The sequence below is a fragment of the Drosophila biarmipes genome, chromosome 2R (assembly GCF_025231255.1).
Source record: "Drosophila biarmipes strain raj3 chromosome 2R, RU_DBia_V1.1, whole genome shotgun sequence".
Taxonomy (NCBI): domain Eukaryota; kingdom Metazoa; phylum Arthropoda; class Insecta; order Diptera; family Drosophilidae; genus Drosophila; species Drosophila biarmipes.
The window spans coordinates 17,299,309-17,326,937 of record NC_066615.1 but is presented as its reverse complement, the minus strand read 5'-3'; the positions used below and the strand labels follow the sequence as shown (position 1 = coordinate 17,326,937).

The following is a 27,629-nucleotide window of genomic DNA, read 5'->3' as shown; positions in this document are numbered from 1 at the left end:
GGTTGGGCAACGGACACTGCTGCTGCTGTGGACACTGGTGACCGACCATGCCAAGACAAGCGACGTCGTAATGACTGTCACAGCTCCAGCTCCCTGGACAAACACGAGACACCACCACCTCCATTTCCATCTCGCTACCAACAACCGAAAACGTAGGAAAAAAAAATGGAATGGAAACAAATTTCCATCACCTAAGCTCTGTTATGTATTCCCCCGGGCGTCTTCTGTCCGTCGGCATGGGTGCGGCACTTTGGAACTCTTTCAACTATCTGATATGGGCTATTTTTCAATCAAATCACCGCATTCCATATTCAATGTGTGTAAATTGCCCGGGGAAACCCACACAGTCTGTTTAGCCTTGGGGGAAAAGAAGCTGAGGTGATGCATACGATTATATCCTTGAAACACGGGGCAAAGATAGTACCCATTGTATCTGATACCATATGAGTTGTATGAACCAAAAACTAGAATTGGTTTTTTATCTTTGAATATAAATTAAATAATAATAGGAAACAGTTAACAGTTATAGTTTTAAAAAATTTTGATGCTAATATAATAATAAAATCGCTGATAAAAAAAGCTCCCAAACATAAAATTGAATAAATGACTAATTGCATTTTCCCCTCCTTGCTCTTTACAGGGCCTCCTGCGCACCGCCGAGCAGCTAAAGATCAAGGGCCTCTGCGAAACCGCCGAGAATGCGGATGACCTGAACGACGCGGCCACAGCAACAATCACAGTTTCGGAGAACATACAGCAGGCGGTCGTTGGCAATATCGTAAACGCCAGCATAGTGCCCGGAGCCGCATCGCCCTCCCTGGAACAGCAGCAGCAGCAACACCACCAGCAGCAGCAACAACAGGCACAGGAGCAGCACCAGCAGCAGCAACAGCAGCAGCAGGTGCATGCCCAGCAGCAACAGCAACAGCAGCAGCAACAAATCCACGCTGCCCTGCTGACGCAACACGGAGTGGCCAGCGGAAGTGTTTCCCTGTCCGGTCAATTGCTTAGCTCCTCGGCCAGCGGCAGCAGCGGAAGTTCAGCCGGCGGACAGCAGGCTCCACAGACGCCCTCATCCGGTTTGCAGCCCACGCCGCGCAAGTCCCGACTAAAGCGCTCCAAATCCCCGGATCTGCCATCGGGCGGAGCAGGCAGCTCTGGTGGCTCAAGTAGCAGCGCATCGCAGCAGCAACCGCAGCCGGCGCACCACCAGCACCACCACCCGCAGACCATCCTGATCCAGGGCCAGAATCCCAACTCCATTGTGAGCCTACAGCAGACGGCCGACGGCAATTATATACCAGTGTCGGCCACCGGCGACGATTCCGACGTCGAAGATCACGATCACGAGCACACAGGACATCACCACGGAGGACACGGTCACGGCCACGATCACGAGCACGAGCACGATCACGAGCACAGCCACGATCACGAGCACGAGAGTAAGCCGAATAAGATCTGCAAGACCGAGCAGTCGGTGGCATCGCCGGCGTCCAATTCATCCAGCGGCTCGAACAATGCAGCGGGCGTGAGCGGCGTGACCTCCACCGGCCAAGCCATCGTCACACAAATTGTAGTAGCGCGCGACGGAAAAGATACAAAAAATATGACTAGTTTAGGCATGGGCATGGTAAGTTGGTTAGCTAGTTTTTTGGTTTAGTTAGCATTGTCCACACTCTCTCAGTTCGCCAAGAGATCTATCGATCTATTGCCGATCGCATAGGATCTCCACGGGGATATTGAACATTATTTTTGCTAACCTGACATTCCTATCTCTCTCTCCCCACCCACTAAAAATCTGGATTGCCTGCAGAACGGCGGCCTGTTGGGCGTGCCCATGGGATTCCTGGACTTCACACCCGAGCCACCAGCACCATCTGCCACCCCAGTCACCGTAACGGAGCACGTCGATCTGTCCTGCAACCCCAGCACGGACACGCGCGATCTATCAAGTGAGTTTTTGATTCGGTAGTGTACGCGGTACCGCCTGTAAATCACCTATCCTACGGTTGCCCACAACTAACACTTTGTTTCTCCCCAAACAGATCCCACCGAACCGCTCGATATAGACAATCATCTGGCTCAGCAGATACATCGGCTTGATCAGTCCCCCATGCACTCGATATCACATCACCACACCGGCGATGAGAGCAACTCGAATATGGTGCAGCACATCAAAAGCGAGGTGATCGAGGCCAAGCACCTGGCCGCTGCCCAGCAGCATGCACTAAGCCAGGCCCAGCAGCAACATGCCCATCACCAGGCCCACCAGCAGCAACAGCAGCAGCAGCAACACCAACAGCACCAGCAGCAGCAACAACAGCAGCAACATCAGCATCTCCATGCTCAGCAGCTGTTGGCCCAGAGTCAGTTGCAGCAGCAACAGCAGCAGCAGCACCATCAGCAGCAACAACAGGCAGCAGCAGCCGCAGCAGCGGCAGCAGCAGCCGGAGTGCATGGGCAACATGGGGGACATGTGACGCACGCCGATATCGGCGGTGCTACCGTCATGGAGATTGATCCAAGCCAGATTAAACACGAGCCGGGCATGATAATAACGCCAGAGATTGTCAATATGATGTCCTCGGGGCACATGGGTGAGTTGTGGGTTAGAGAATTGGGATTATCAGTCGGTAATTAACTTTTAAAACGAAGATTATTCGAGTTGCCTTATGCAACTTTGTTTCCCAGTTCGTATTTAGTGTATCAAATGGGATTGTCATTTAAGAAACTGATTGATTCTGTCTTCAAATATTTAATGAATTGTATAACTTTAAATCAGTCCGAAATAATTAATACCTAAGCTGAGTAAAACATTTATCGAATAGTAAAACCCTTTTGAATCTTGTGAAAATATTTAGAGGTCTGTTTTCTCATCATTCTGACTTATTAATAGTAGGTTATATAAACTGTTTAAGGTTTAAAATAGTTTTAAATCTCTGAAGACTCTTCTAGGATTTAAAATCTATCTTTAGTTTTCCATGAGAACGAGAAAAACTTTATAAATAGACCAGGATTTCCGAACTACATCTCTTATTTGCTAAAACTTTTATAATATTATTACTGTTATATACTCACAACCCATTTTCTCCGCATTTGCAGACATGTACAACTCGGACACGAGCGAGGATTCAATGATGATCGCCAATGGCTCGCCGCACGATCAGAAGGAGCCGCACTATACGAATTTGGATCAGCAGCACGGCATGGGTGGCAGCGTTTGCGGCCCGGGGCCGGGCGGTGCTGGTGGTGGTGGGGGCATGAGTGGTGGGGCTGGCTCTGGCTCTGGCGAGAAAGGTCAGTTTAATGGTCCCAAAGCTTGGACACAAGATGATATGAATTCAGCTTTAGATGCATTAAAGAACCAAAACATGAGCCTGACGAAAGCATCCGCCATTTATGGCATCCCATCGACCACCCTGTGGCAACGTGCTCATCGTTTGGGCATCGAAACGCCCAAGAAGGAGGGCGGCACCAAGTCGTGGAACGAGGATGCCCTGCAGAATGCCTTGGAGGCGCTGCGTTCGGGTCAGATATCCGCGAACAAGGCATCAAAGGCCTTCGGCATCCCCTCCTCGACGCTCTACAAGATTGCCCGGCGCGAGGGCATCCGCCTTGCGGCGCCGTTCAATGCCGCCCCAACCACGTGGACGCCCGAGGATCTGGAGCGTGCCTTGGAGGCGATTCGGGCGGGTAACACATCGGTGCAGAAGGCCAGCGCTGAGTTTGGCATACCCACAGGTAAGTTGTCTGGATCCGGTCGAAGATTTGGTGCTTCATACCATGCGTTTACTTTGAAAGACGGTTAGGAGTAGATGGGCAAAATATTAATTAGAAGCCCCCGAGGTTCCAAAGGGTCCGACATTATAACTCTTTAAAGCAAAACATTTATTTCTCACATAAATCAATATACTCGAGATCCGGAAAATAAATTAAAAAAATATCCCACATAATTAAAAAATATTATTTGTACTTTATGATATATTATCTATTAAACTATTCATGATCTATTAAAGACCTTTTTTCTTTTATACCTAAAATGTATTCTCATAAAATATTTTCCAATTTCCCTAAAATACTCGGTTCTAATATCCTAAATATCCTAAATTATAGAGAACCATTCATTCTAAAGATCAATAAACTATTTTTACCCTTTTCGGGGTATTTTTATAAAATATTTTCCAATTTCTTTGATTTACTTGATTTTCGGAAGTATCCTAATTGAACTTAAAATAGCCTTAACCCTTTAATAACTGGAAGCCAATGTGAAAAAGTACTTTCAAACTTCACCTAGCACTTTAGCCTCTAAAAAAGTGCTCTTGCTTTCGACCCATTCCCGTTGCCCTCTTGTGATCTGATTTTGCTGTGACTAATCCCACTCTTCCACCCCATCAAACGCCTCAAAGGAACACTTTACGGACGCTGCAAACGGGAGGGCATTGAGCTGTCGCGTTCGAATCCAACGCCCTGGTCCGAGGATGCCATGAACGAGGCACTGAACTCAGTGCGGTGAGTGTGTTGGCAGTGTGTGCCACGAACTAGTGGCGTCAATTAAGTCGCTAATCACCATTTCCGACGCATATTCCCCACAGCGTTGGCCAAATGTCCATCAACCAGGCGGCCATCCACTATAACCTGCCCTACAGCTCGCTCTACGGCCGCTTCAAGCGCGGCAAATACGACGTGGTGGCCAACACGAGTGGCGTGGCGCTGCTCAACACCTCGGGCAACACCACCGGCAGCATTGAGATTATCGAGCACAGTCAGGAGAATTCGGTAGGTAGCCATGTGTCGGTTGAAAAGCCAAAAGAACACTTAAACCAGCCCACAAACTCTGAACTTAAAATCTTCAAAACGCACAATGATCGAAACTCATCCTAAAACAATAATTTATTTTTGCTTATTTTAAAATTCTTAAATTTAAAATTAAACATTTTTTTGTGCCAAATTCCCCATGGATATATAGATAGATTTTTATTTTTTAAATTTTGGAATATTCAGACACCTTGATAAATCATTTGTTTATGCAAATATCTGTTGATGTGGATATTTTATTTTTATTGACGACAGTCTGTTTTCTAATGTGGAGCTGAAAATATATTATTAATATATTACTTTATAAAGTAAAATACTATATTGTCCTTTGAATATTTGACCTTTTACCTTTTTAGGGGTTTTTAGATAACTTTAAATTTAAAAATTCAGCCCATCTTTTTTTTAGCTATTAATTAACACATTTCTAATTAGATTTACTTAACTTGGCTTGTTTATAAGCGTAAGGCTGCTAATAGCCATGCAAGTAACCACTGCGTCATCGATTTTATTTTCCCCACCCACACACCTATTTTTTTCAATCCCCCACGCAAACATTACACACAAATGCCAGCTTTGACTAACCGAGAAAATCAATTTATTTATGCAAAGTTGCATATGTTACAGCAGCAGTTCCCGTACAGCCCGTCGCCGCATCCGCCAACGCCGCAGCACCACAGCACTCCGCAGCATCACAGTACGCCGCAGCAGGGACCGCCGACGCCGCAGCACATGCAGCAGCACGTAGTTCACATGCAACAGCAGCAGCAGCAACAGCAGCAGCAGTCGCCCCATCCGGGCCACCATCCGCAGCACATGCAGCAGGATGTGGTCACATCGAGCAGTCAGGTGGTGCACAGCCAGCAGCAGCAGCAACAGCAGCAGCTCCAGCAGATCTATCAGCACCACGGGACGCCGGAGCGTAGTTGAGAATCACTGCATGCTGCGGCAATAATGGGCAGCACCGGCGGTGGAGGAGCAGGAGGTGGTGGAGCAGGAGGAGTGGGAGGAGCCAGCACTAGTGGCAGCACGGCGGCCAGCAGCACGCCCTTTGCCAGCATATCGGCACTGGTCAGCGGTGCGTCTAGTGCTCCACCCCCGCCGGTGGCGGCCAGTGGCTCGTCGGCTTCGGTCAGCGGCGGCACCAGCAAGCGCAAAAAAGCCAACAAGCAAAAGCGTTGAGAGCAGGAGGAGCAGGATCAGCCACATCAGCATCATGAGTTGGAAACAATTGCCGGAGTGGCCAGGCCCGAGGACATCAAGTTTAGATTTAATTGCAAGCACTGGAAGCGCAAGCTGCGGCAGTTTCATTTGCTATTGTCCAAACAGCAGTAGTCAGTCAGTTAGAAAGATATACTACATTTATATAAATGACCCGCAGACAAAAAATTCCCAAGGGTGTAGGACAAAGCAATCACAAAACTAAAAAAAAAAAACGGAAAAACAAGAAGAAACCCCTTTTTGAACTAGATGGACATTAATTACACAACCGAGATGTGTATAAAATGTAAATATATAACGAAATATGCTTTATCTACATTATACGGAACATAGTTATGTTAGGTATTAGGTTCGCAAAAGTCCTTTGTTCTAGTTAAGTAATTTGAAGATAAACAACACATACCTAGATCGTAAGAGAAAAATGAATTTTAGATTTGCCTAGACTCGAAAGATGAATGGATTCGTTTTGGGCTCGCGGTTTTAAGAGCACTTTGTTATCAATGGACATGGATTTGATTGGACTCGTGACCATTTCTGAGAACCTTGAACTAATTAAAAGGAGCTAATAGTGCCCCCGCCTGCGTTTTGTTATAATTTTCGCTTAGTGTGAGACTGAAAGTGCGCCTAAAACTGTAGAAACCCAAGCCCAAAACTATAGTGAACACACGCATACAACACACAACCCATACATGAATCAAATGCTTTATAACCATATATTGTTTGAACGGAGAGAACGAAGGGGAGAATACCTTAATGTAGAGTTAAACCAAATTATCAAGGTCCTAGAAATTAAACTCATTAGCTTGTAATGACAACAGATCAGATAAGAGAGTTATTTGAATTAAACTGGAGGCGCCCTGAATCAACCACATTTATTTTGATTTCAACTGAATTAAGAGAGTAGCCAATAAATTGTAATACATAGTAATGAAGTAATTGCAAGGAAACAACACATGGAATGTATTTTTGATAGAACCAGAAAGAGGAAAACACAAGCAGCCGAAATTACCGAATCAATCTGCAAATGTTGTTAATGTTAAGCTCTAAATCTAAATAATGTCCTTTCGAAATCGCATTCAAAACAAAGAGTTATAGTAAGCTTGTAAGAGAAATCAACCAATAAATATACACGTATATATATGGATGCAAAAACACCTCTAAGCGAACTGTAAAACGTCTTAGTGTAGTAATAATAAACCCTTCCTTTATTAAAGAACCCCTTATTCAAGCGGTTTTTGGTTGCCCCCGAAAAGGAAGTAGACCTATTTGTATCTTTAACGAAAATCGGAAATAAAATCTACAAGGAGTAACAAATTATATTCAAAATTTTGAATTAGAAACTAAAAAAAAACGAAAATGTATAATAGCTTCCACTAGCGTATCTACATATTTAGGAATCGAAGAAAAACGGATCTGTAATCACCCATCTGAAGTAACTTCAACTATTTTTGGTTTCATTCTAATTTTACGTGTGCGGAGAGCACTTGGAAATCTTTGTAAATACATTTGAATAGTTTCTTTAGTTGTTAGTTGACTTAGGGGAACAGGTATCTGAAAATTACAAAAATCAAATGTTGCAAATTAATTTATTTTAGCGTTATAGACCCGTAGAACTGAATGCAATATGCTTACCTTAAACTCAACATAATTTAATTCTATTCCTATTATCTTTAGTTGGATTCATTTTAATGTTTTATAGCAAAACTGTATATCATTGTACATTAATAAAAGCATACGAAGTAGCATCTACAAGAGTTAAATCAACAATAAAACAAAACAAAAAATATCATTATAACCTTGTTAAAATTGTCGCAAGAGCAATTAAAAAATGAACCCAGCAACTTGAAGAAGAATCGAAAATGAAGGCGAATCACAGAAGCGTAAAGAGCGTAAAATAAAATATTACATTTAAAATTTTAAGATAACTAAATGTGTAAGAGTAACCCTTAACCACACAATATTATAGCACATTTTGGATTATCAAATATGCATATACAGCAAAATATCTATTGTAAACGGTAAATGTAAACCCAAAAAGAAACACTGAAAACAATCTATGTAACGGCCGAAATAGCGAAAACCCATGTAATAAACAAACAACATTTAATGTAATATTGGTATAACGTAATTTTTAAAGTGAGGTACTATAAATAAAAATTATTAAATAATATTAAATACCTTTTATTTCATCTGAAATGCTGTTTTATTATCATACAGAGCTTTCTTTTGAGACAGTGAATTTCATGGTTAAGCAATGTCTTTTATTTTTATGGGTTTTTTAGATATGATGGAGAAGCAAGTGTGGCTTTTAAATTGCTAATTTGAAATTTTTTGCATGGCCTTAATCTATGTGATAAAATTATAAATATTTATGGCAGTTATGGTATCTTTTTTTACCTGAATTTTTCATTTTTTATTTTTTGATATCAAATTGAATTTTTTGTACTAAATTAACAACCATTATAAGGCGTTCAAAAATATCTAAGTTCAAATATTTCAATTTTTTTTAATATTATAAATCCAAACTTTTAGTAAATCTCTTTTGATAACTGTTTTTAAGTTTTGGCTTCATTTGTTAACTATTGGCAAAAAAAAAGAATCTAATCCTTTTTTTATATTCATTTTTACATCGTGTAATTCAAAGTTATTAGCCAACTAAACATTTTTTAATTTATGACAAATGGATTTTTTGTGATGAAAGAAATTGTTTTGAGACCATGAAGAAAAATTCGATACTTTTCACAAAGAATCACTCTTATATATGTATTGTTTATTATATTATATTTTATTATGATATATAATATTATATTATATTATATCATATTATATTATACTATGATATGCTATATTTTAATAACTGGAAGGTTTATTAACTTCTGTGGAGTTAGGATGGTTTATTTTTTGGCGGTCTTGATTCGAATTTCGGTTACCATCGATTTCCGCGCTATAAAGCTCGGTCTCTGTAAACCTGATCTTGGCTCAGGGATTGGTTTTGGCCAGTTATGTTAGGGGAGCTTTTCTGTTAGGGGCCCATTGGTGGTTCGGCTCTCTCGGCAGGCGCATGCTCTCCCACATGTTGGACTTATTTCGCGACCGTGCTCACCTAGAAGCGGAAGATGCCAGTCAAAGTTCTGCTTCCCATGTGAACGGTGGTGTTTTCCATATCCGCGTTTCGATCGTCTGCACCCATTTCCTTCGCTACGCAGAAGATTTTTTACCAAGAAAAGAAAAAAGTTAGCAGGCTCAGCATTTTTTCACTGGCTCCAAGGAATTACTTAAATCTTGGGAAGCATTTTGTAAGTCTAAGTTGCATATAGAGTTATAAAAAAGCGACTTGTAAGCCATCGTGATGAATGGGAAATCCTCCTTATCAGTGTTAAATGAGCTAATTGATTAATCAGCTTTAATCTGTTTATATTTGATTTAAATCAGCTCAATTGAAAGTGATGATTTTATTAAAAGAGAGTGAAAGTGATGTGATGTGCGTTCCAATTGAGTGTGAAATTTCCGCATTTATTTTAACCCCCGTAAAAAAAAGACTTTAATACGGCGGAAATGTCAATTGAGAAATTCGCATGATTGCAAATGATAATTTTCGCAAGACAGGAGAGTGTGTGTTGAATTATTAATGATAGATGGAAATTTCGGGGCCAAATCGAGGGTAACGAAAGCACGGCCCAAAAGTTAACTGCATAAACAGTTTATTTTTACATGCCAGAGGACAGCTGCAAGTTCAAGTGTACAAAACTCGTAACCCCCATGGAATTACATTACGCATGATACACACACAGGCACAGGGATATAAATACGTGTATACGTATGCGGATGGGTTCACGGGGAGTGTGACGTGGTGTGCGAAAGCCCGTCGCTCAACACGTTCTAAAATATTAACTTAAAAGACAGCAGCAAAAAAAAGAAGCGAAACAATAATAACAGCTACCAAACAACGTGCTTATTAGGAGAGTCCGGAGAGGAGTATTACAGATATTGGGAGCGCCAAAAGCAGCCCCCATGCAAAAAGCTTCCTCTCCGGCGAGAGCATCTACCACTCTCTCTCTCTCTCTCTCTCTCGCAGACACAGCTGATTTGGAGAATTTCGACCTCAAATACCCCAACTTAACCCCCGGAACACCCCCGCCCCATTTGTTTTTACAACAAGTGCCGCTCTTGGCGAAAAAGTGTTTGCTGATGTTTGCCGTGTTTTGGGCCTTCTGAACTTGGCAACAGATAAGTGGGTCTTGGGCACTCGCTCAAGGAGTGTGACCGCATTTCGGGGTCCTCTCTAGGCTGCTTGACCTTGGGGACTACGAAATCTGTTTCTATTTTAAAACAAACAAGCGAGATGACATATTTTGAAAGTTTTTTTTTTTGATAAGTCTGTCAAATATTAGGTATTTAAAAACAGATCAACAGACTGTCATTTCGGCTTTTAATTAAAAAAATATTATTATTAAATTATTTGCTCATTCATAATACAGTTTCCTTATAAATACCACATAAACTAGGTTTCTAGTTTATAGTACATGTTCTGATCGTTAAATAAATATAGACATTTTGTAATTAGTATTTTGCAAGTTGGGACTTCAATAATTATATTAATGACTTCCCTACCAAGCTTTTTTCTATCTTTGCTTTCATTTTAAGTAGAGTCTTTTAAAAACAATCCACTTATTAAAACAAATTTCTCAATTATTTTGATTGATGGCTCATCAATCGAAGAGTTGACGTTGAAAGCAACAGCCCTAAGGAGTAACTTTTGGAATTAAACCTGATTGTCTTACATGTTAAAAGGCGTTTTGATAGATTGCTCAGTAATTAAAAACTTGAAACAATCGGGTCAAAAAGTTTTCAATAGACTTCCTAAATACTTGAAGACCTTCACTTGGCTAAACAAAAAAGCCACAACAAGTGTGATAGAATATTTGGCTTTGAAATTTCAGTCATCGGAGAAGTGTGGAGTGTGGAGCTGTATAGTGTAGTTTGTGTAGCACCATAAAAAGGCAGTCAAGTCAAGCGAAGGTGCGTGTGGGGCTGTCATACCATGCGGGGTGGGCTGATGGGCGTCTTGTTTGCTGCTCTCCACAAGAAACCAGAACGCAGGGGAGGGTGGTAAAAATAGACCATCAATGTTTGTTGCAGCTTTTACCGCCAAAGTAGTGTAAGGTAGTAAAACCTTGGCGGGGAAGTGCTTGAGTACCTAACTACAGTCGGGCTTAGTTGGATTCTTTTAGGTTTTATATATTGCTAAAGTGATACTACACTTTATTCATACTTCTATAAAGTAGAGCATATGTTGTCTTAGATAAAATTACTGAAAAATTATTATATTTTCTATTTAGTTACTAATACCTATTTGACGTTGAGAGGATACATTGGTATTTTATTACTAATTTCCAGAATATTAAATTGGAATTAAATTGATAAAAACACAGGAAATCCTAACTTTTTATTTTATTTAATATTTTAATACAAACGGTACTATATCTGAACTCCAATCTTAACTTTGACCGTAAAAGTAGTTCAGCTTATAGAAAACTTAAAGATACAAAGTTAGTAGTCACTTAGTTAGGTACTATAAATTGTAAGTTCTAGGAAAGAAAGTTAACCTGTCCTTACATCCGATCCCTTAAATAAATCAGCAAGTTTTATTACCTTTGCAGTTTGCTTGCATCCCACAACGACCGCCCCGAAAATCAGTTGCTGGGCAACCTTTCCTCTACGCCGGAAAAAGGGAGGAAAAGCAGGGAGGACCCACTGAACCTTACACGCAAGTGAGTAAACAACTGCCTGTAACTGGCGGCCGTTAGGTGAAATTATCAATTATGCAATTAAAAGGGGTGGAACTTGGGGCAGTTGAGTATCTCAGCGGAGAGTTGTTAAAACTTTCGCCCGCTGCACTTATTGATCTAAATTAAATGCCAAGGCTACCAGAGTGGTGCTAAAATAGTTGGGCAAGTGCTTTTGAAAAAGCTAAATTTGACTCCCAAAAAACCTATATAATAATAATAGTAAAGTTTATTTATAAAGCTACTTGGCAGCCTGTATAGAAAGCATATGTGTTGTTGAAATGCCCTTAATAATTTATTCCTGAGTGGCTGTTTGAGTTTCCGTTTTTCTCATTACACATTTCATTTCCGCTTCCCCTTGGCCCAAAATGAAAATATAGCAGGGCAATCGGACGTATACGTAATATGCTAATGAACTTCTGTGGCGATAAACCAAGAACATGCCCCCAACCTTTTGGCCCAACTGTTGCGAAAGTAACTTTTCCGCATGAGAAAGCGAGTGAGTGTGTCCTGGTTAACTGGCCGTGTCCTTAGGTTTGTCGAAAAACAAGCCAAGCGAAATTCTGCTCACTTCACAGCCGACAGTCGACAGCCGAGACTCGACCTTCCTTCAGCCTTCAGCCCACCAATTGACCCTTAACCCTTGCCTAGAGTGTCTCTCACCTGCCTGAGCTTACCTTGCCGAGAAGTCAAGGCCGTGAGGCACCACTCGTTCGAATTGCATGCCTGATTTCACCAATTGATTGCTTGCAATTGTTTTTCCCTTCCGACTTTCCCTTGTCTACTCAGCCCTATCCCAGTTCCTGGAAAAATCAGGGCAAAAACAGAGCTAGCGGCAGTATTAAGTACGTGAAAATGCTTAAACATTATTCAGGAGCCTTTTTTCCAGGAGGTTGGCCCCGAAAAAGGGTCGCCCTTGAGCAGATTACTCCCATTTCAGAACCCACTTCAACTGTTGCACATTCGTAAATCAGGGCTGTCATGTCCAAATGCATATTTCATTTCGGTCTGATTTCATTTTTGAAATTGATACCCTTTCAATGTGGGATTTAAACATGAAGCAATAAAAACCTAAAAACATACCACAAAAATAAAAAAGTTTTTAAAATTGTTTTCCAATATTTCGTATTAAAGGTATATCCAAAGATATCATATAACATAAAATAAATAGTTTCTTAAGATAAAAAAAACTTTTTTTACAGTTTTTAAATCTTTGTATGTGCTAGATTTTTAAAATATATATGAGAAACATATTAATTCCTTTAAGGATGTAAGCACAAAAAGCTTATATTATAGATGTTCTGATGTTAAAGATATAATCGAATAAAATAGACCTGAAGATGATGTATATTCTAGCTTTAATCCAATATTAAAATACTACTTTAAGATAGATCGTCTGGGACAAACTTAAGATTACATAAAACCTATAACTTTTCTTAGGAAGTAACCCGAAAAAGTAATATATCTCATGTGTTAAAGATTGTTAGGAAAATTATTATTATTATATCTTATTTAAATTATCTTTACAGATTTTCTGATATAATAGTTCTTACAAATTCGCTTACCTAAAACATTTAGGGATTTGAGTAATAAGATTGTCCTTTTTCCCTCCCTAAAATCAAGAATTCGTAGTGAGCCGGAAAAAAGAAATAAAGTTTAGTGAGGGTGTCTGCAACTTTGCTCACCGAAGTTCGACCAAATATTTATGGTTTTTGTTTGGTCTGCGCAAATTCCGAAATGAGATTTTGCGGTTGCCACTTTGTATTCCGTTAAATTTCACCGAACATTTTCTGCATGAACGCTTGACGAGCATATTTAATGCAGTTTGAAATGTGGTTCCCGGGTAAACAGCACTTAGCTAAAATATGAAATTATTAATGTTCGGGTCAGGAGATCCAAATGAAGGGAAATTCGGGACCAAAACAAAGCATAACAGAGGCATTGACATAGGCAGCAAGGGAAAATAAACAGTGTACATAACTCGATTTGGCGGGAATTAATTGAGGCAATAAATAAAACAAAGTGTGGTGGGCATAATTCGATAGTCGACTGATTGCCTTCAATTGTTCGGTCTGGTTCGGCCAACTGAAGCCAGTTAAAGCTGGCTACCTTCTGGTCACGTAAGGCTATTGGAAATTGCAGCCAGCCCTTCAGGATGTCAATTTGCCATTTTCTGCGCATTTCCTGGCCCCAATTGCAATTCATTTCCCGTGTCCCGAACGAGTACACAGCTTAACTTTTGCCATCGGCTTAATGTGCGACCTGAAGATGATGTTCAGCGGGCACCAAACATATTTGACCTTGTTCCGCTCGGCCAACGTGGCGTATGAGTGTTGTTTAGATGGCTTTGATGATTCCTGCTTGTTGCTTTCATTATCAATGTCAATGCGCCCCAATGAGCTGTCTAGTTCTCTTTAGAGATACGGTGTATCTGTGAGATACTTTGTCTCAATCTCTCTCTCGTTCTATTGCCGATTGCTTTTGCTTCACCCTGAGTTAATGGGGCATTTTGCAGACTAGCTATAAGAGCAAATAATGAAGGGGTCCTCCATCTGTAGGTCATGAGCAAATTCCACTTTGTTGCAAAATTGATTTCGATTTCCTTCTGCGCTATTTATTTACTTTCCTCGCCAACCTCTCTGTGCACTTTTATGCTCTCAGCCTTATCATTGTTTTGTTTATTTTTATATTTTTTTGCATCGAAGAATATTCATTTTGCTTTTGAGCAATCGCATTTGTGCTTTGCACTTCGAGTGGCGCGGTTCTTGCTTTGTTTTTATTTTTAGCGCGAAATTACGAAATATTTTCTCACCTTTTGAGTGTGTTATTAGTTGATTGGTAATGCGTCTGAGCCGCTTTCGATGTTTGCCAGGCGTTTTGTAAGTTGTCTCAAAAGCCGTGTCTATGTATTTTCTCGATCTGACACCTCAGCTTATTGTTCGCCTTATTCTGCCTTGTTTCTGGGACTCAAGTGTAAGCATTGGCAGCTGAAAAAATAAGGCAATGCAATTTACACGTACGTCACGTCTCCTTTTCTTCTTTTGTTATATGTTAATATATTAAATAGCCCTTTGGCATATTAATAAGATACAAAGGCAACCTTCTAGATACTTTCATATTCGGTTCTTTACTTTCATTGCTATGTTTAGAAGCGGAGTGCCTAACAAATAGTCTATCAATCTAAATAGATATGATTTTTGTCGCATGTATAAAATAACTTTTTCAAATACTAAAATCATTAGAAAACGTTTTTTTGGCAAGGTACATTTAGTTACCATCAGAACAGATAGAGCAGTCCTATCAACAAATATCATGATCATAAACTAGATTATAAACTATTAAAAAAACAAATGCGTTATGATTGTACAACATAATCCTCTTAAACACATTTAAATTATTTATTTTTTGTTTTTTTTTTTTTTTAACGATAATATTTTACTGTAAATACAGGTCCATTATTATTATTAAAAATATAATTTAAGCCAAGCTAATTTTGGTTGTAGGCGATTTTTTCACAATTTATTGCTTTTCAATAGCTGATTATTCAGATCCTGAAAAGGAACCATTAAGCCTACCTCTCAAGTGGAGTCTATCATCAATCTCTTGTGTGCCATTTCCATTTCGATCTTCCCCACTCAAGCAGCGTCTGTAGGATGAGCAATGCGGGAATCGACGGCGGCGGAGGAGGAGGAGGAGGAGCAGCATCAGGATCGGGTTCCGCTTCCGGATCAGGAGTGCCGCCCACAACGCCACCACCCACTGGCCATGGATCCACTCGCCGCCTGAGCCACTTGACCGGTGGCAGCCGTTCGGGAGGAGCCGCCGCCATGGGCAATGTGGTGGGCTGGCTGAAGCAGGTTCTGTCCACACCCAAATAAGAATCCAACAAATGTGATCCGTATTGATGTGAACTACCTAGCACACACAAAACACACAGTGTTTTACACCATCAAAAAAAAAACTAGAAAAATACCTGCACCCCTTAAGCTTTTGTGTTGCATCCACCCGCCTGATTCTTCTGTTGCCCCTGAAGTCCTTCGATGTGGTCAATTGAATATTTCCTCAAAGGATCATAGTTACTTAATGAATATGTATCCATCTTTTACAGGCCTCCATTGAAGTGCGAGACGCCGGCACAAGAACGCTGTCCATGCTGCAGAGCAGCAATCCAAACTTCCGATCCCTGGACCTTTCACTGGGCACGCCCACACCCACCACGCCCACCTCCAGCGAAGTGCCAGCTGCTCCGGCCAGTGCCACCGCCTCGCTGAGTGGTTCCACGCTGCAATTTGGACCAGAGGATCCCGAGGAAGTATTCGCCACCGCCGCCGCCGGAGGAAGTCAATCGCTGACGCCGCTGGATGCCAGGGAAGTCCTGACCAGACCCACACGAGCCTACGCCTCCGTCAGCCAGCCCCAGAGTCCCAGGCATCGAGGTTCGGGCTCGGGTTCCGTTTCCGGATCGAGAGTAATAACACAAGGCCTCACCGGGCGCTCCACATCGATATCCTCGCAGCTGGAGAAGACCAAGAAGCTGCTCAAGATGACCGAGGGCGAGGACAAGCCGCTGACCATTCTGCACTACAACGATGTCTACAATATTGAGTCCATGGCGGAGACGGAACCAGTGGGCGGTGCAGCTCGTTTCGCCACGGCCATCAAGAGCTTTGCCCATCTGAATCCCCTGGTGCTCTTCAGCGGCGATGCCTTCTCGCCCAGCATGCGTAGGTTTTGGATATGTGTATTTAAGGATTTCAAATAAATTAATCAGAATATTTCGTTTTTGATTAAAGTGAGCACCTTTACCCAGGGCGAACAGATGATTCCTGTTCTCAATTCGGTGGGAACTCACTGTGCCGTCTTTGGAAATCACGATTTTGGTATGTTACCTTACGTATAAAAACACTTACAACAAAAATTTAAAACATTGGATGGCATAAAACATAATATATAAGTTTTATTTACATAAACTAGGTTAGGTTAGGTTTTAACCTTCAAATTGTTATATGTTAAAGCTGAACTTTTTTAAAATGAGGACTAAAAATTGTTTGTTATTATATTATCATTTTTTAGAACTAAACTTCATTTATATTTATAATTTTCAATTAAAACTGTTACATTACATTTTTTTCTAGCAAATTTTCATTTAAATGTTAATGTGCGAATGAGAAAACGTTCCATTTTATGGCAATTAAAAAATAGATTTCTTATAAAACGCCAAGTTTAAAGTCCTTAAATTAAATATAAATTCTAACCTAAATATTTCCCAAACGACTATCCATTCCAGATCACGGCTTGGACGTACTGGTGAAGCTGATAAAGCAGACGGACTTCCCCTGGCTCATGTCCAACGTGGTGGACAACGAGACCGGTCGTCCCCTGGGCGGCGGCAAGATCTCGCACTTCATACTGCACAACCAGATATCCATCGGACTGATTGGCCTGGTGGAGCGGGAGTGGCTGGAGACCCTGCCCACCATCGATCCCAACGAGGTGACCTACATCGACTACGTGGAGGCGGGAAACAAGCTGGCCCGCGAGCTAAGGAACGAGGGCTGTGACCTCATCATCGCCCTCACCCACATGCGCACCCCCAACGACATCAATCTGGCCGAGAAGTGCAATGGCATCGACATCATCCTCGGAGGCCATGACCACGTGCGCGAGGTGACCGAGATCAATGGCAAGATGATCGTCAAGTCGGGCACGGACTTCCAGCAGTTCTCGGTGATCACCATCGAACGGGATGCCGCCAACCGGGAGCACTTCACCACGGACGTCAAGTGCTTCGATGTGACGGCCAAGATTCCAGAGGATCCGGAACTGAAGCAGGAGCTCTCCAAGTATGCCAGTAAGTGGGTAGAACAATAAGTAAAAATGAAATCGGGTGCCATTGAAACCTCAATTATATGAGTTTTCCATATCACAATCCATCGATAATATTATCTTTTAATAAAACTAATATCTGGAACCGATACTCAATGCCATTTTATTCTTGCAGAGTTCATCGAGAGCAAGCTGTCGGATGTGATGGGCGTGTTCAGCGTGGAGTTGGATGGCCGTTTCTCGCGAGTGCGGACCCAGGAGACGAATCTGGGAAACTGGGTGTGCGATGTGGTGCTGGCCGCCGTCGGTGCCGATGTGGTCATCCTGAATGGAGGCACTTTCCGCTCGGATCGCGTGCATCCGGTGGGTGCCTTCACCATGGGCGATCTGGTCAATGTCATACCCATGCGGGATCCTCTGATCCTGCTCGAGGTCAAGGGTGAGGTTCTGTGGAAGGCCCTGGAGAACGGTGTGTCAGCGTATCCAAAGCTGGAGGGCCGATTTCCGCAAGTGTCGGGCATCAGCTTCGCCTTCAATCCACAGGCAGCGCCCGGCAAACGCATCGATCCGCAGTTAATCCAGGTGGGCGATGAGTACCTTAACCTGGAACAGACCTACAAGCTGTGCGTCAAGAGCTACATCTTCATGGGCTGCGATGGCTATACAATGTTCAAGGATGCCACTGTGCTGGTGAGTCCTTTTTTCCTTTTTAGCTGTTGTATAAGTTATATTTGTAAGCTCTAACCCTACGAGTATCCTTGATCATTTAATATGCTACAAAACATAAGTTTTTAAAAGTATTTTAAGAATATCTTTAAAGATACGTTAGACAATACCTATTAATTTACTACATATCTGAAACTCAGAATATTTATTTAAGACTAACAAGATATAGTTAGTCTGCAGTATATTTAAAAATATGGTAGATAGTACATAGATAGTTTTTGAAAAATATACTAAATTTTGACTTTAAAAATATTTTAATCAAGTAATTCTAAAAACATGTTTTTTAAAGTCTATTAAAATATATTTTTAAATATTCTAATTTCGGACCTAAAAACGTTTGATCTAAGTGTTTTTGAAAACATGTTTTTTAAAACCTGTTTAAAGATATTTGTATAGTTTTGATAGTTAATGTATTTGTTTTGGAAATATTTACTAAGCTATCTTTAATATCAAGGGATGTTTTTACAGAATTAAGCTTAGATAATAATCTCTTCTAACTTTCAGATGGATGATGACGCCTGTCCAGAGTTGGGAATCACGCTGCAGAACCACTTCAAGGCCATAAATTCGCGGAAGTGTGGCCAGAACACAAAGCACAGACAGTCGCTGGTCACACTTTCCCGCAGGCACAGCTTGGTCCAGTGCCTGGATAGCATGGATCTGGATGGACCATCCCCCATCCGCAAGCTGTCCGTGGGTCATCACAACAAGTCGATGGACTTGACGCATGGCAATTCCCAGAAGGTATGCAAAAATGGTTAAAAATAATATAGGGTTCCAGTTTTGATGATTCTATCCTTTATAGATGCTGCGACGGGCCTCCTTGGATGACCTGGAGCAGTCCACCTGCGATTTGGCGCCACAATTGGAGCACCGTATCGTCATGATACAAAACGAAGAGGTGGGATAATTGAAAATCATTGGATTGAACCCATTGATGAGCCAAGAAATTCTTTGTCCCACAGCATTATCGACAGCTGCTGTTCAAAAAGGAGACGCACATCATGAATTCCACCATCACCGAGGCTGAGGACGAGTAAAGAACTACCGAAAGCCACTTAATTCACAATTTGCATTTAATTTTTGTATTTTTTATTTCTTTTTCGTTTTATTCTAGTTACAAAAAAGTTAGACAACTTGATTTAAGGGCAGGCTCCGATGTGGAGAGAAACATTTGAATAGGGTTTAGGCACAAAGCAAAGCGAAGATATACCCTTTAGGTAGCTAGTTAGTCGACAGATCTGCGGGATCGAGTCCTGTATCTGTTACCGTTTGTTGTCATTTTCCCGGCTAAGTTTCGTTCTGAACGTTTGTAAGACTTTCCCCCCGAGATGTGTGAACATGAACTTGATATTTGATATTGTATATGATGTATGTGTATGTAGTGAGTACGTGTACCTAAAGCTTACCGCTAGTTTAATTTACCTTTAGTTAGATAAACTGATTTACACAACCAACTGATTATTATATGGTAATTACCGAGCAGCCCCTATGTTTTGTGATCTAGATAAAGCAGAAAAAAAAAACAGAGTTTGAGCCGAGCTTTGAGATTCTCCCCTAGATATTCCAAATAGTTGATTTATAGATCCAGAGTCCACCAACGCAATCAAACACTATAGGTTGTATGCAAAATGAGATAAAACACTGGACGACGACAACAAGGAGGACTAGCAAACGCAAGAGCCAAGCCAAGATGTAAAGTGAATGTAAAGCAATATTTTAGACAATGCACCTACATGGCATACGTATATTTTTATGGACACTTTTGGAGCGCTTGAACACAGAGCAGAGCAGCATATATTATTTTTTAGAGAACGTGCTAAACACATGGATAAATGCTTTAAACTCAAACAGTTCCTTGAACTTTTGCACACCACCAGAAAGAAATGCCAGAGTGTTTATTTGTCCATAGGAATGGCAATCTGATTGCGAACAACTGACGACCGGCCGGAAATCAGAGACAAAAGCTTAGTAACAAAAGGCAAACAAAGCTACCCACGCAATTACACAAAGTTAAACAATAAGTAGAGGAAGCCACATACATATATGTACTCCGTGCTTAACTGATTGTCCATGCTTAGAACGTACAGTTAACTAAAGTGAACAATATACAGGCCCAAAATGCACCTGATTATTAAAATTATAGAGGACCCATAAATAGTATATATATATAGATATCGTACGTCTTTCAACACCTTCGAATACCTTCTTCAACACTTTCAAACTATTTTGCAATGGGTTAGTCAGCCCGTAGAAGAACGCATTTTGTGTATATTGAACAAAGTACATTGATTTATGTAAACATTTATTAAATACATAAACTATATGTAAATGGGGACACTGTTTTACTTTAATTGGCGGAAGCACGTTGGTTAGTCAGCGGGGCACTAAAGTGGTTGGTTAATACTTCAAATGGGGGCAAGTTAAACTTCTAGGTCGTTTGTGTCGTCGAGGACTCCTCAGTAGAACTGCAGCACCAAGGTCTTTATGGCACTGGCGATGTGGAAGGCGCAGTCGCGCACCTCCAAGGTGTTCTTCTGTATGGCCTGCTTGTCGTCCGCCTCGATGGCCTTCTGCAGGTTCTCGCACTCGTGCTGGATGAGTATGTTCTGGCGGGTCAGCAGCTTGAGGGTTTCGCGGGTGGGGTCACTGGCATTGGGGGGCTAAAATTTATTGTAATATCCATCAGTCACCCATATAAAGAATGATTGGGATCCCTATATACGTCCCTTACAAAGAGGTATCGCATAACGCTCTTATCTATGTGGTCAGTTTCAAATCTCAAAATTTGTGTGGCTAATTTCAAAAATTTTAATTTTTTAAGGCAAGGGAAGGCAAGAAGTTTATAAAATATAAAAAAATGTAAACCCTATTTCAAAAATTCGACATATATATATAGTAGATTCAAGGATGTATATAGAGGAAATACCCCCTAGAATTATTAGTTAATCTTACCAAGTTAGCATATAGAGCAATTAAATCAGTCACGGCGTTGCGTATAAACTCTCCATGTGGGGCAATCGACTGCTTCTGATCCTCCGGCACTGGCTGCATGGCCCTGATTAGCTCCTTCAGACAGCGAGTGACCAAGTCGGAGCGCACTTTGACCTCCTCACCGAAAGGCTTGCCATCGCCAGCCATTTGGTACATACTGGTGGTATTCCGAATATCCGTCTGCCCCTTGGCCACGTTGGGCACCAGACGACGTTCGTACATGCTGGCTGGCCGCTTGATGGTCGACTGATTGGAGGAGTCATTCGAGGAGCCGCTCTCCACATTGGTGGTGCCTCCTTCAGGCAGCGACAGGGGCTCGTGCTCCGTATCGGGACTACTCAGGCTAAGATCAATGCGTCTAAAGCAAAAGGAAATTAAAAGTAAATCATAAAAATAAAAGTGAAGAAAATGCAAAAGAAAACTCTCACAGTGGCTCATCGTAGACGCTGTTGTTGGAGGCACTCGAGAACTTCGACTTGAGCTGCGAGTTCTCGCTGGACAGCATCTGCACCACGTTCTTCAGCTGATTGATCTCCGACTTGTAATCGCTGAGCTGTTTGCGCAGCGTTTCCATTTCGTTTTGCGAATTCGCATTTCGCGGCGGCGTATGCACAATGGCCTAAGCAAAATAAATAATAATAAACAATATAAATAAATCAATAAATTAAGTAAAACTAAATATGTACAAACTATAAAATACAACAGAAACTTAAATAAAGGAAAGCAGACATATCACAGGAAATCTACTCAGATTCAAACTACATTTTCACAATTATGAGCTAGTTTTATTGAGGCTTATGGTCTACATGTGGATTTCTACCATTGGGTAACGACAGGATTGCCTAAAATCAGGGAGCTATAATGCCCTGGCCTACGGATGAACACAATGGTTACAGCACGGGGTGTCTAAGAGTCAGTCTTGGCTTACGCTTCTCTAGCCGAAGCTATTGTTCAGCTTGAGTATCTTTTGCCGCATTAGGTTTACCTGCTGGGCCATTGGCGGCACTGGCGCATAGTCATCGTCGCTGGCCACCGGATCGTAGATGGGCTCGTCGTCCGACAGATTTGGATCGTGACCGCCCTGCTCGAACATTGAGTTGTTGGCATACGGCAGCGATTGCAGTGACTGATGCCCCGGCACTGGGGCATCCAATGGGCGCAGATTGGCCATATTCTGCCGTCTCATGGCGTCGACAAGCACATCGGTCAACAGACCAGTGAACTCGGCGCGATTGAAGCGTGCCAATTTCTGACGACCCTGTGGCGAAATCATGTAAATGAATAACGATTTGAATCTTTCGTGGACAGCAAGGTCTAACCTGATTGCGCGTGGCGCTCAAAAATGGATTAGCCGGTAAAAATGGCACAGTTGCATGATCAGCGTTGAGGGTACTCGTCGACCAGACTGCAATTTTATTAGAATATGTTTAGTTTTGTTTAAAGAAATGTGTTTTTTTTTAATGCTACTCACTGGCTTCGCACTCGCGTCTGTCCACCTCGTCGTAGAGGTCCATGACCAGCTCCTCAAACATCTTATTTGGCACGAGTTGCAGCTTTCCGCGGGCAATCTTCAGCTGCTCGCTTATGTCGGCCCCATTGGCATCCGGTATAATCATGTGGCGGCCACTCTGGGTTGAAAAATGTAGTTTTTTTATGATTTAGTTGGGTATTAATACGAGTTAATGGGTGAAGATAAAGTTTTAGCTAGCAATAAATATTATAATTACTCATTATTAAGGACTCCATGATGCACTACAGTTTAATGATCAAGGATTAAATTTAAATGGCTTTTGAAACCAAAAATAGCTTCCGCCAGGTAGATTTCACGCAAAGAAGTCTTTATCTGATCCCTTCACTCACCGCATGATCTGGTTTCTTGCCGCCCAGGAAGGTGATAATCCTGTCCGTAACATCGTACATAGCCTCCAGCAGTCTCTCGGCGATGGTGTTGTGATTATTGGCCCTGGCCAGCTCCAGCGGCGTCATCCCATTGCCATCCAAGGCGTTCACATCGGCGCCATAGATGAGCAGCATCTCGATCTGCGATGCTTGGCCAAACTTGGCTGCCATGTGCAGTGGCGTGGATAGCTTGTCCTCGTGATAGTAATTGGGATCTGCGCCCTGAACCAGGAAACGCAGCGAGGTCTCCAGATTGCTGGTCCTCACGCTGGCATGGAGTTGTCGGCTCAGTTCTTGCTCCAAGCTGCCCACGGAGCCATTGCCATCGTCATCGTCTTGCAGACTGGGCTTCAGCACAAATGTGAGATTCACATGCTTGGCCTTGATGAAATCCGATTTGGTTGGATGCAGTGGATCCTTGGGCGAGGGCTTGCGCCAGCGGGGCAGGTGCTTGCCGCCCGCCGAACCACTACTGCCATCCAGCAGATGGTGCTCCCAAACGCTATTCGCTCCATGGGCATTCAGGGAGTTGACAAAGTTGAGCACTGATGGTTCCCAGTTTCCCTGGCGCAGGGATTTCACTATGGAGATGTGCCTGCCCAGACTTCGATGCACGGAGCAGCAGTCGGCGCAGAGGAGGATGCCCCGGTTGATGCTCGCCCAGGAGGGATCACCAGCTCCACAATCGCCGCAAACCTCGGTCTGCAGGCGGGATTTCCCCCTCGGCATCTTGATTCGGTTGGAAATCGTGGGCGTGGCTGGATCGGGATGATCCAAATCCGGCGGCGCTATAAATAACTTCCTGTGCGCTTCGATGATGCTGCTGGCGAAACACATTCAGCATTCCAAGATGCTCACAGTCTGCGGGGTGAAAACAAAAAATAGAACAGCGAAGTTGAAAACTCGGAAAAACTCAAGTGGCTTCCGTCTCCTTCGTGAGTCAGTTGCAAACTGCGCTCTGCTCCGATGGGGAGGCCGAAGCGCCCGGCTGCCAAAGGTCAAATGCCAGCGGCTGGGGCTCACCCCTGGACACCAATTAGGAAAATTACTTTTAATTAAACGCCGAGAGCTGCAGCAGAAAACATTTGTGAATCGGATGCCTTTTTCCCAGTTGTTTTATTTTTCCACTGCCAGCCAATGTGACCAGGTGGTGGTACTGGCAAAGCGCCAGATTCAAAGTGGTAAGGTGGTAATTGTTTATTGCTATGTATTTAAATGATGCTGTGTCAAACTTTAAGGCTTGAAATAAGAGAAAAAAGTTTTGCATTTTAAAATAATACTTTTTAAAATGCTTTACAAGCTTAAAAAACCAAAAGAAACCTTAAAAACTTTGACCATTTTACACAAGCCTTGCCAGATATTTTAGAGCTATTTTATGGTCACACCCATTTCCAGCGGTCTGGCAACTCTGTCTGGAACATATAGTTGTCTCGCTTGCTCTAGGCCAAAATAAACATATGTTTATCAACAGCTGCGACAGTTTGACAAGCACTGCAGTTTTTGGAGCACATGTGCAAAAACAAAACAAATTTCGCCGACTTTTAATTGTGTTTTAATTGTAATTAAGGCTTAAAACAGGACATAAAGTAAGATAATATGCAGGTGGAGAATCTGTACACCTCGGTGGCCTGCAATCGCTGCACGGAATGCGCGGATTGGGGCCCCAATGGCTGGATTGCCTATGGAGCCTGCAATGCCTTAGCTATAATGGATCCAAAGGTGGCTGATCAAGTCTTATAACTAAACTATGTTATATATTCAACAATTTATTGATTTTTGTAGTACCAAGGCAACTCGGCCAAGATCCTGTTCACCCTGGTCGAGCACACAAAGCGGGTAAACACCGTCAAGTGGTTGGATCATGGCAAACTCATCTCCGGTGGCGATGATGCAAATGCGATTTTCTGGGAGCTAGGTGAAACGGGAGCCACCAAAAGCATCCCCTTGAAAGGACACACAAGCGGTGTCAATGCAGTGGATGGAGTGCGTCGGCAGGATGGCTCCTGGCTGCTGGCCACCGCCGCAGCAGATAGCACCATCAAATTGTGGTCTCTCCAGGAGGACACTTGTGTGTGTTTCCAAACCATAAACCTAGCTGGAGGATTCTGCTTCTCCCTGCGCCTGAAGCTGCTGCCGAAGAGCAATAATGTCCTGCTGGCCTTCAGTGGCGATGACGAATCGGTTTCGCTGTGGACAGAGCAACTGGAGGCCACAGGTGGTGGCGATTCACTGGGCCTGCAGTTCCAACGCGTCCACAAGCTCTCTGGCCACGAGGATTGGGTGCGCGGGCTGGACTTTATCGACGATGGCGGAGATCTGCTGCTGGCCAGCGGTTCGCAGGACAACTTCATTCGACTCTGGAGGATTGCGCCGCGAAGTGAGGAGCAAATGCAAGAGAATCGCATCGATCTGCTGCAAATAAGCGAGAACGACGCCGAGATAAAGGTGGAGGAGAAGATACTGCAGCTGGGCAGAGAGGCCTGGTATGCAGTCAGCCTGGAATCGGTTCTATATGGCCACGAGGGTTGGATCTATGGCGTGCACTGGCACAAGACCGAAGAACAGGGTAGGCTATCTGCTTATAACTACCCAAAAACTGTGTTAATTCTCGCGTACTTTGCAGAACTACGCCTTCTCTCCGCCTCCATTGACAAGACCCTCATCGTTTGGGCCCCCACGGAGCAGGGCGTTTGGCTGGAGCAAGTGCGCGTCGGCGAAGTAGGCGGCAACTCGATGGGCTTCTTTGGCGGCAAATTCTCCGGCGACGGGCACTCGATCATGGCCCACAGCTACCAGGGTGGCTTTCACATTTGGAATCAGGATCCGGAACGCCCGCAACTCTGGACCTCCAATGTCATTGTGGGCGGTCACTACGGCGAGGTGAGGGATCTGGCCTGGGAACATGATGGCGCCTACTTGATGACCGTCTCAGCGGATCAAACAACACGACTGCATGCTCCCTGGCTGCAGGCTGAAACCAATCCCACCTGGCACGAACTGGCGCGTCCACAGGTTCATGGTTATGACATGCAGGCCTTGGCTTTGCTATCGCGCTATAAATTCGCCAGTGGCGCCGAGGAAAAGATTGTACGCACCTTTCAGGCACCAGCGAACTTCATTGAAAACTTTCGACACATTAGCGGTATAAAGAAAGATGAGACTGGAGATGCCCTTCTGGATTGTAAGTTAGCTGCTGACTTTAGTTATCTTATTTAATTTATTTTAATTTGTTCCATTTGTTAGCTCTGCCCAAAGGAGCCTCTGTGCCTTCTCTTGGTCTGTCCAACAAGGCTGTCTACAAAGTGGAAGCCGACCAAGAGTCATCCAGCAAGGGCAAAGATGAGTATCCCGATAACTACTTTGTTCCGATTACTTTGGAAACTCCACCGCAGGAGGAGACTTTAATGCAGAATACGCTTTGGCCCGAGCTGCAAAAGCTTTATGGCCATGGTTACGAAATCTTTGCATTGGCCGCCACAGCAGATGGTTCTGTCTTGGCCTCCACTTGCAAGGCCAGCAATGCCGAGCATGCTCAGATAATACTATGGTGGGTAGATGGCATGACAGAACATGAAATGTCTTCAAGGAACTTTATATCATTTTCCCACTTTTAGGAACCCCTCGAACTGGAAGCAGCTGCAGAAGCTGAGTGGCCACCAGTTGACGGTCACCCAGCTGAGCTTTTCCCCCGATGCGCGTTACCTGCTCTCCGTCTCCCGGGATCGTCGCTGGTGTCTCTACGAGAGGCAGGACTCCTCCGTGGGCTATCAACTGGTGGCCAGCACAGACAAATCCAATGGCGTACACACACGCATCATTTGGTCTTGTGATTGGTCGCACGACGGGCAGTTCTTTGCGACCAGCTCAAGAGATGGGAAAGTGGTGGCATGGAAAAAAGGAGAGGACTGCAAAGAATCTTCGCTTAATGGCTGGCAGGCGACCGGAGTTCTGGAGCTTAAAAATGCGTCTATCACGGCTGTGGCTTTTTCCAGTAACTATATGATCGGAACTGATGACACATACATTCTGGCCTTGGGCACGGAAAGCGGTCTGATAAAGATATATCAGTTGGCAAGGGGAGAGTGGAAATTGCTCAGGGATTTGAATAGGAGGTGACTTTTATATTCTATACTATTTATATTTCATTTTATTAATTATTCCTTTTTAAACTCCTAGCCAAGCTCATCATCTCACCGTTCGGCGACTGCAGTTCCGACCTGGCAGTCAACTCCAGCTGGCGAGTTGCGGCGAGGATCATTTGGTGCGCATCTACGACATAAAGCTCACATGAGTCTGACATTGCATTAAACTAGCCTCATTAACTCCAATCGCTGTGTTTAATTAGAAGTCAGCTGCAGACATGGA

At 43.0% G+C, this 27,629-nt stretch overlaps 4 protein-coding genes across 11 annotated transcripts in view; 3 read left to right on the top strand and 1 right to left on the bottom strand.

The window, feature by feature from the left end:
- LOC108036342 (broad-complex core protein isoforms 1/2/3/4/5) overlaps positions 1 to 8,229 on the top strand; it is a 56,186-nt gene extending 47,957 nt beyond the window's left edge. The window contains exons 4-11 of one of the 2 annotated variants that reach the window (XM_044092404.2): positions 641 to 1,630; positions 1,814 to 1,952; positions 2,046 to 2,597; positions 3,103 to 3,297; positions 3,352 to 3,741; positions 4,407 to 4,509; positions 4,593 to 4,776; positions 5,425 to 8,229. In XM_044092404.2, the coding sequence (XP_043948339.1) occupies positions 641 to 1,630; positions 1,814 to 1,952; positions 2,046 to 2,597; positions 3,103 to 3,297; positions 3,352 to 3,741; positions 4,407 to 4,509; positions 4,593 to 4,776; positions 5,425 to 5,742 (2,871 nt within the window). In that variant the 3' untranslated portion in view covers positions 5,743 to 8,229. Of the gene's footprint in view, positions 1 to 640; positions 1,631 to 1,813; positions 1,953 to 2,045; positions 2,598 to 3,102; positions 3,742 to 4,406; positions 4,510 to 4,592; positions 4,777 to 5,424 lie in introns of both variants that reach the window. The other variant, XM_017112397.3, reaches the window with a different exon arrangement.
- A 912-nt stretch (positions 8,230 to 9,141) lies between these two features.
- On the top strand, positions 9,142 to 20,707 carry LOC108036454 (mannosylglucosyl-3-phosphoglycerate phosphatase). 7 transcript variants are annotated; one of them, XM_017112616.3, is made up of 11 exons: positions 9,142 to 9,329; positions 11,694 to 11,804; positions 15,463 to 15,676; positions 15,928 to 16,543; positions 16,613 to 16,699; positions 17,107 to 17,670; positions 17,821 to 18,335; positions 18,876 to 19,115; positions 19,177 to 19,272; positions 19,337 to 19,407; positions 19,489 to 20,707. In XM_017112616.3, exons 3-11 carry the CDS (start codon positions 15,473 to 15,475, stop codon positions 19,547 to 19,549), a joined length of 2,454 nt encoding a protein of 817 aa, XP_016968105.1. In that variant the 5' UTR covers positions 9,142 to 9,329; positions 11,694 to 11,804; positions 15,463 to 15,472; the 3' UTR covers positions 19,550 to 20,707. The 7 variants fall into 7 exon arrangements, with proteins under 7 accessions (XP_016968105.1, XP_016968106.1, XP_016968108.1 ...); XM_017112617.3 differs by having other exon boundaries at positions 15,460 to 15,676; XM_050887233.1 differs by lacking the exon at positions 9,142 to 9,329 and adding an exon at positions 10,967 to 11,052 and having other exon boundaries at positions 15,460 to 15,676.
- On the bottom strand, positions 20,660 to 24,412 carry LOC108036456 (ARF GTPase-activating protein Git). The gene is made up of 8 exons (XM_017112620.3): positions 24,314 to 24,412; positions 23,226 to 24,125; positions 22,837 to 22,993; positions 22,685 to 22,770; positions 22,351 to 22,623; positions 21,794 to 21,984; positions 21,327 to 21,723; positions 20,660 to 21,034 (listed from the first exon to the last, which is right to left on the bottom strand). The coding sequence occupies exons 2-8, from the start codon at positions 24,099 to 24,101 to the stop codon at positions 20,831 to 20,833; spliced, it is 2,184 nt and encodes a 727-aa protein (XP_016968109.1). The 5' UTR covers positions 24,102 to 24,125; positions 24,314 to 24,412; the 3' UTR covers positions 20,660 to 20,830.
- A 340-nt stretch (positions 24,413 to 24,752) lies between these two features.
- Positions 24,753 to 27,592, top strand: LOC108036652 (elongator complex protein 2). The gene is made up of 6 exons (XM_017112932.3): positions 24,753 to 24,983; positions 25,047 to 25,830; positions 25,888 to 26,445; positions 26,508 to 26,811; positions 26,879 to 27,376; positions 27,441 to 27,592. Exons 1-6 carry the CDS (start codon positions 24,861 to 24,863, stop codon positions 27,553 to 27,555), a joined length of 2,382 nt encoding a protein of 793 aa, XP_016968421.1. The 5' UTR covers positions 24,753 to 24,860; the 3' UTR covers positions 27,556 to 27,592.
- The last annotated feature ends 37 nt before the right edge of the window (positions 27,593 to 27,629 follow it).

Bases quoted from the DNA above. Each gene is read 5' to 3' on its own strand.
- LOC108036454 (XM_050887231.1), top strand. From the start codon at position 14,661: ATGCGTCTGAGCCGCTTTCGATGTTTGCCAGGCGTTTT. The intron at 19,273-19,336 runs GTGGGATAATTG...TTTGTCCCACAG, and splicing joins TCATGATACAAAACGAAGAG to CATTATCGACAGCTGCTGTT. The intron at 19,408-19,488 runs GTAAAGAACTAC...GTTTTATTCTAG, and splicing joins ATCACCGAGGCTGAGGACGA to TTACAAAAAAGTTAGACAAC.
- LOC108036456 (XM_017112620.3), bottom strand. From the start codon at position 24,101: ATGTGTTTCGCCAGCAGCATCATCGAAGCGCACAGGAAGTTATTTATA. The intron at 22,994-23,225 runs GTGAGTGAAGGG...TTTTCAACCCAG, and splicing joins GCAAGAAACCAGATCATGCG to AGTGGCCGCCACATGATTAT. The intron at 21,985-22,350 runs GTAAACCTAATG...TATTTTGCTTAG, and splicing joins TGCCGCCAATGGCCCAGCAG to GCCATTGTGCATACGCCGCC.
- LOC108036652 (XM_017112932.3), top strand. From the start codon at position 24,861: ATGCAGGTGGAGAATCTGTACACCTCGGTGGCCTGCAATCGCTGCACG. The intron at 26,812-26,878 runs GTGGGTAGATGG...TCCCACTTTTAG, and splicing joins CATGCTCAGATAATACTATG to GAACCCCTCGAACTGGAAGC. The intron at 27,377-27,440 runs GTGACTTTTATA...TTAAACTCCTAG, and splicing joins CTCAGGGATTTGAATAGGAG to CCAAGCTCATCATCTCACCG.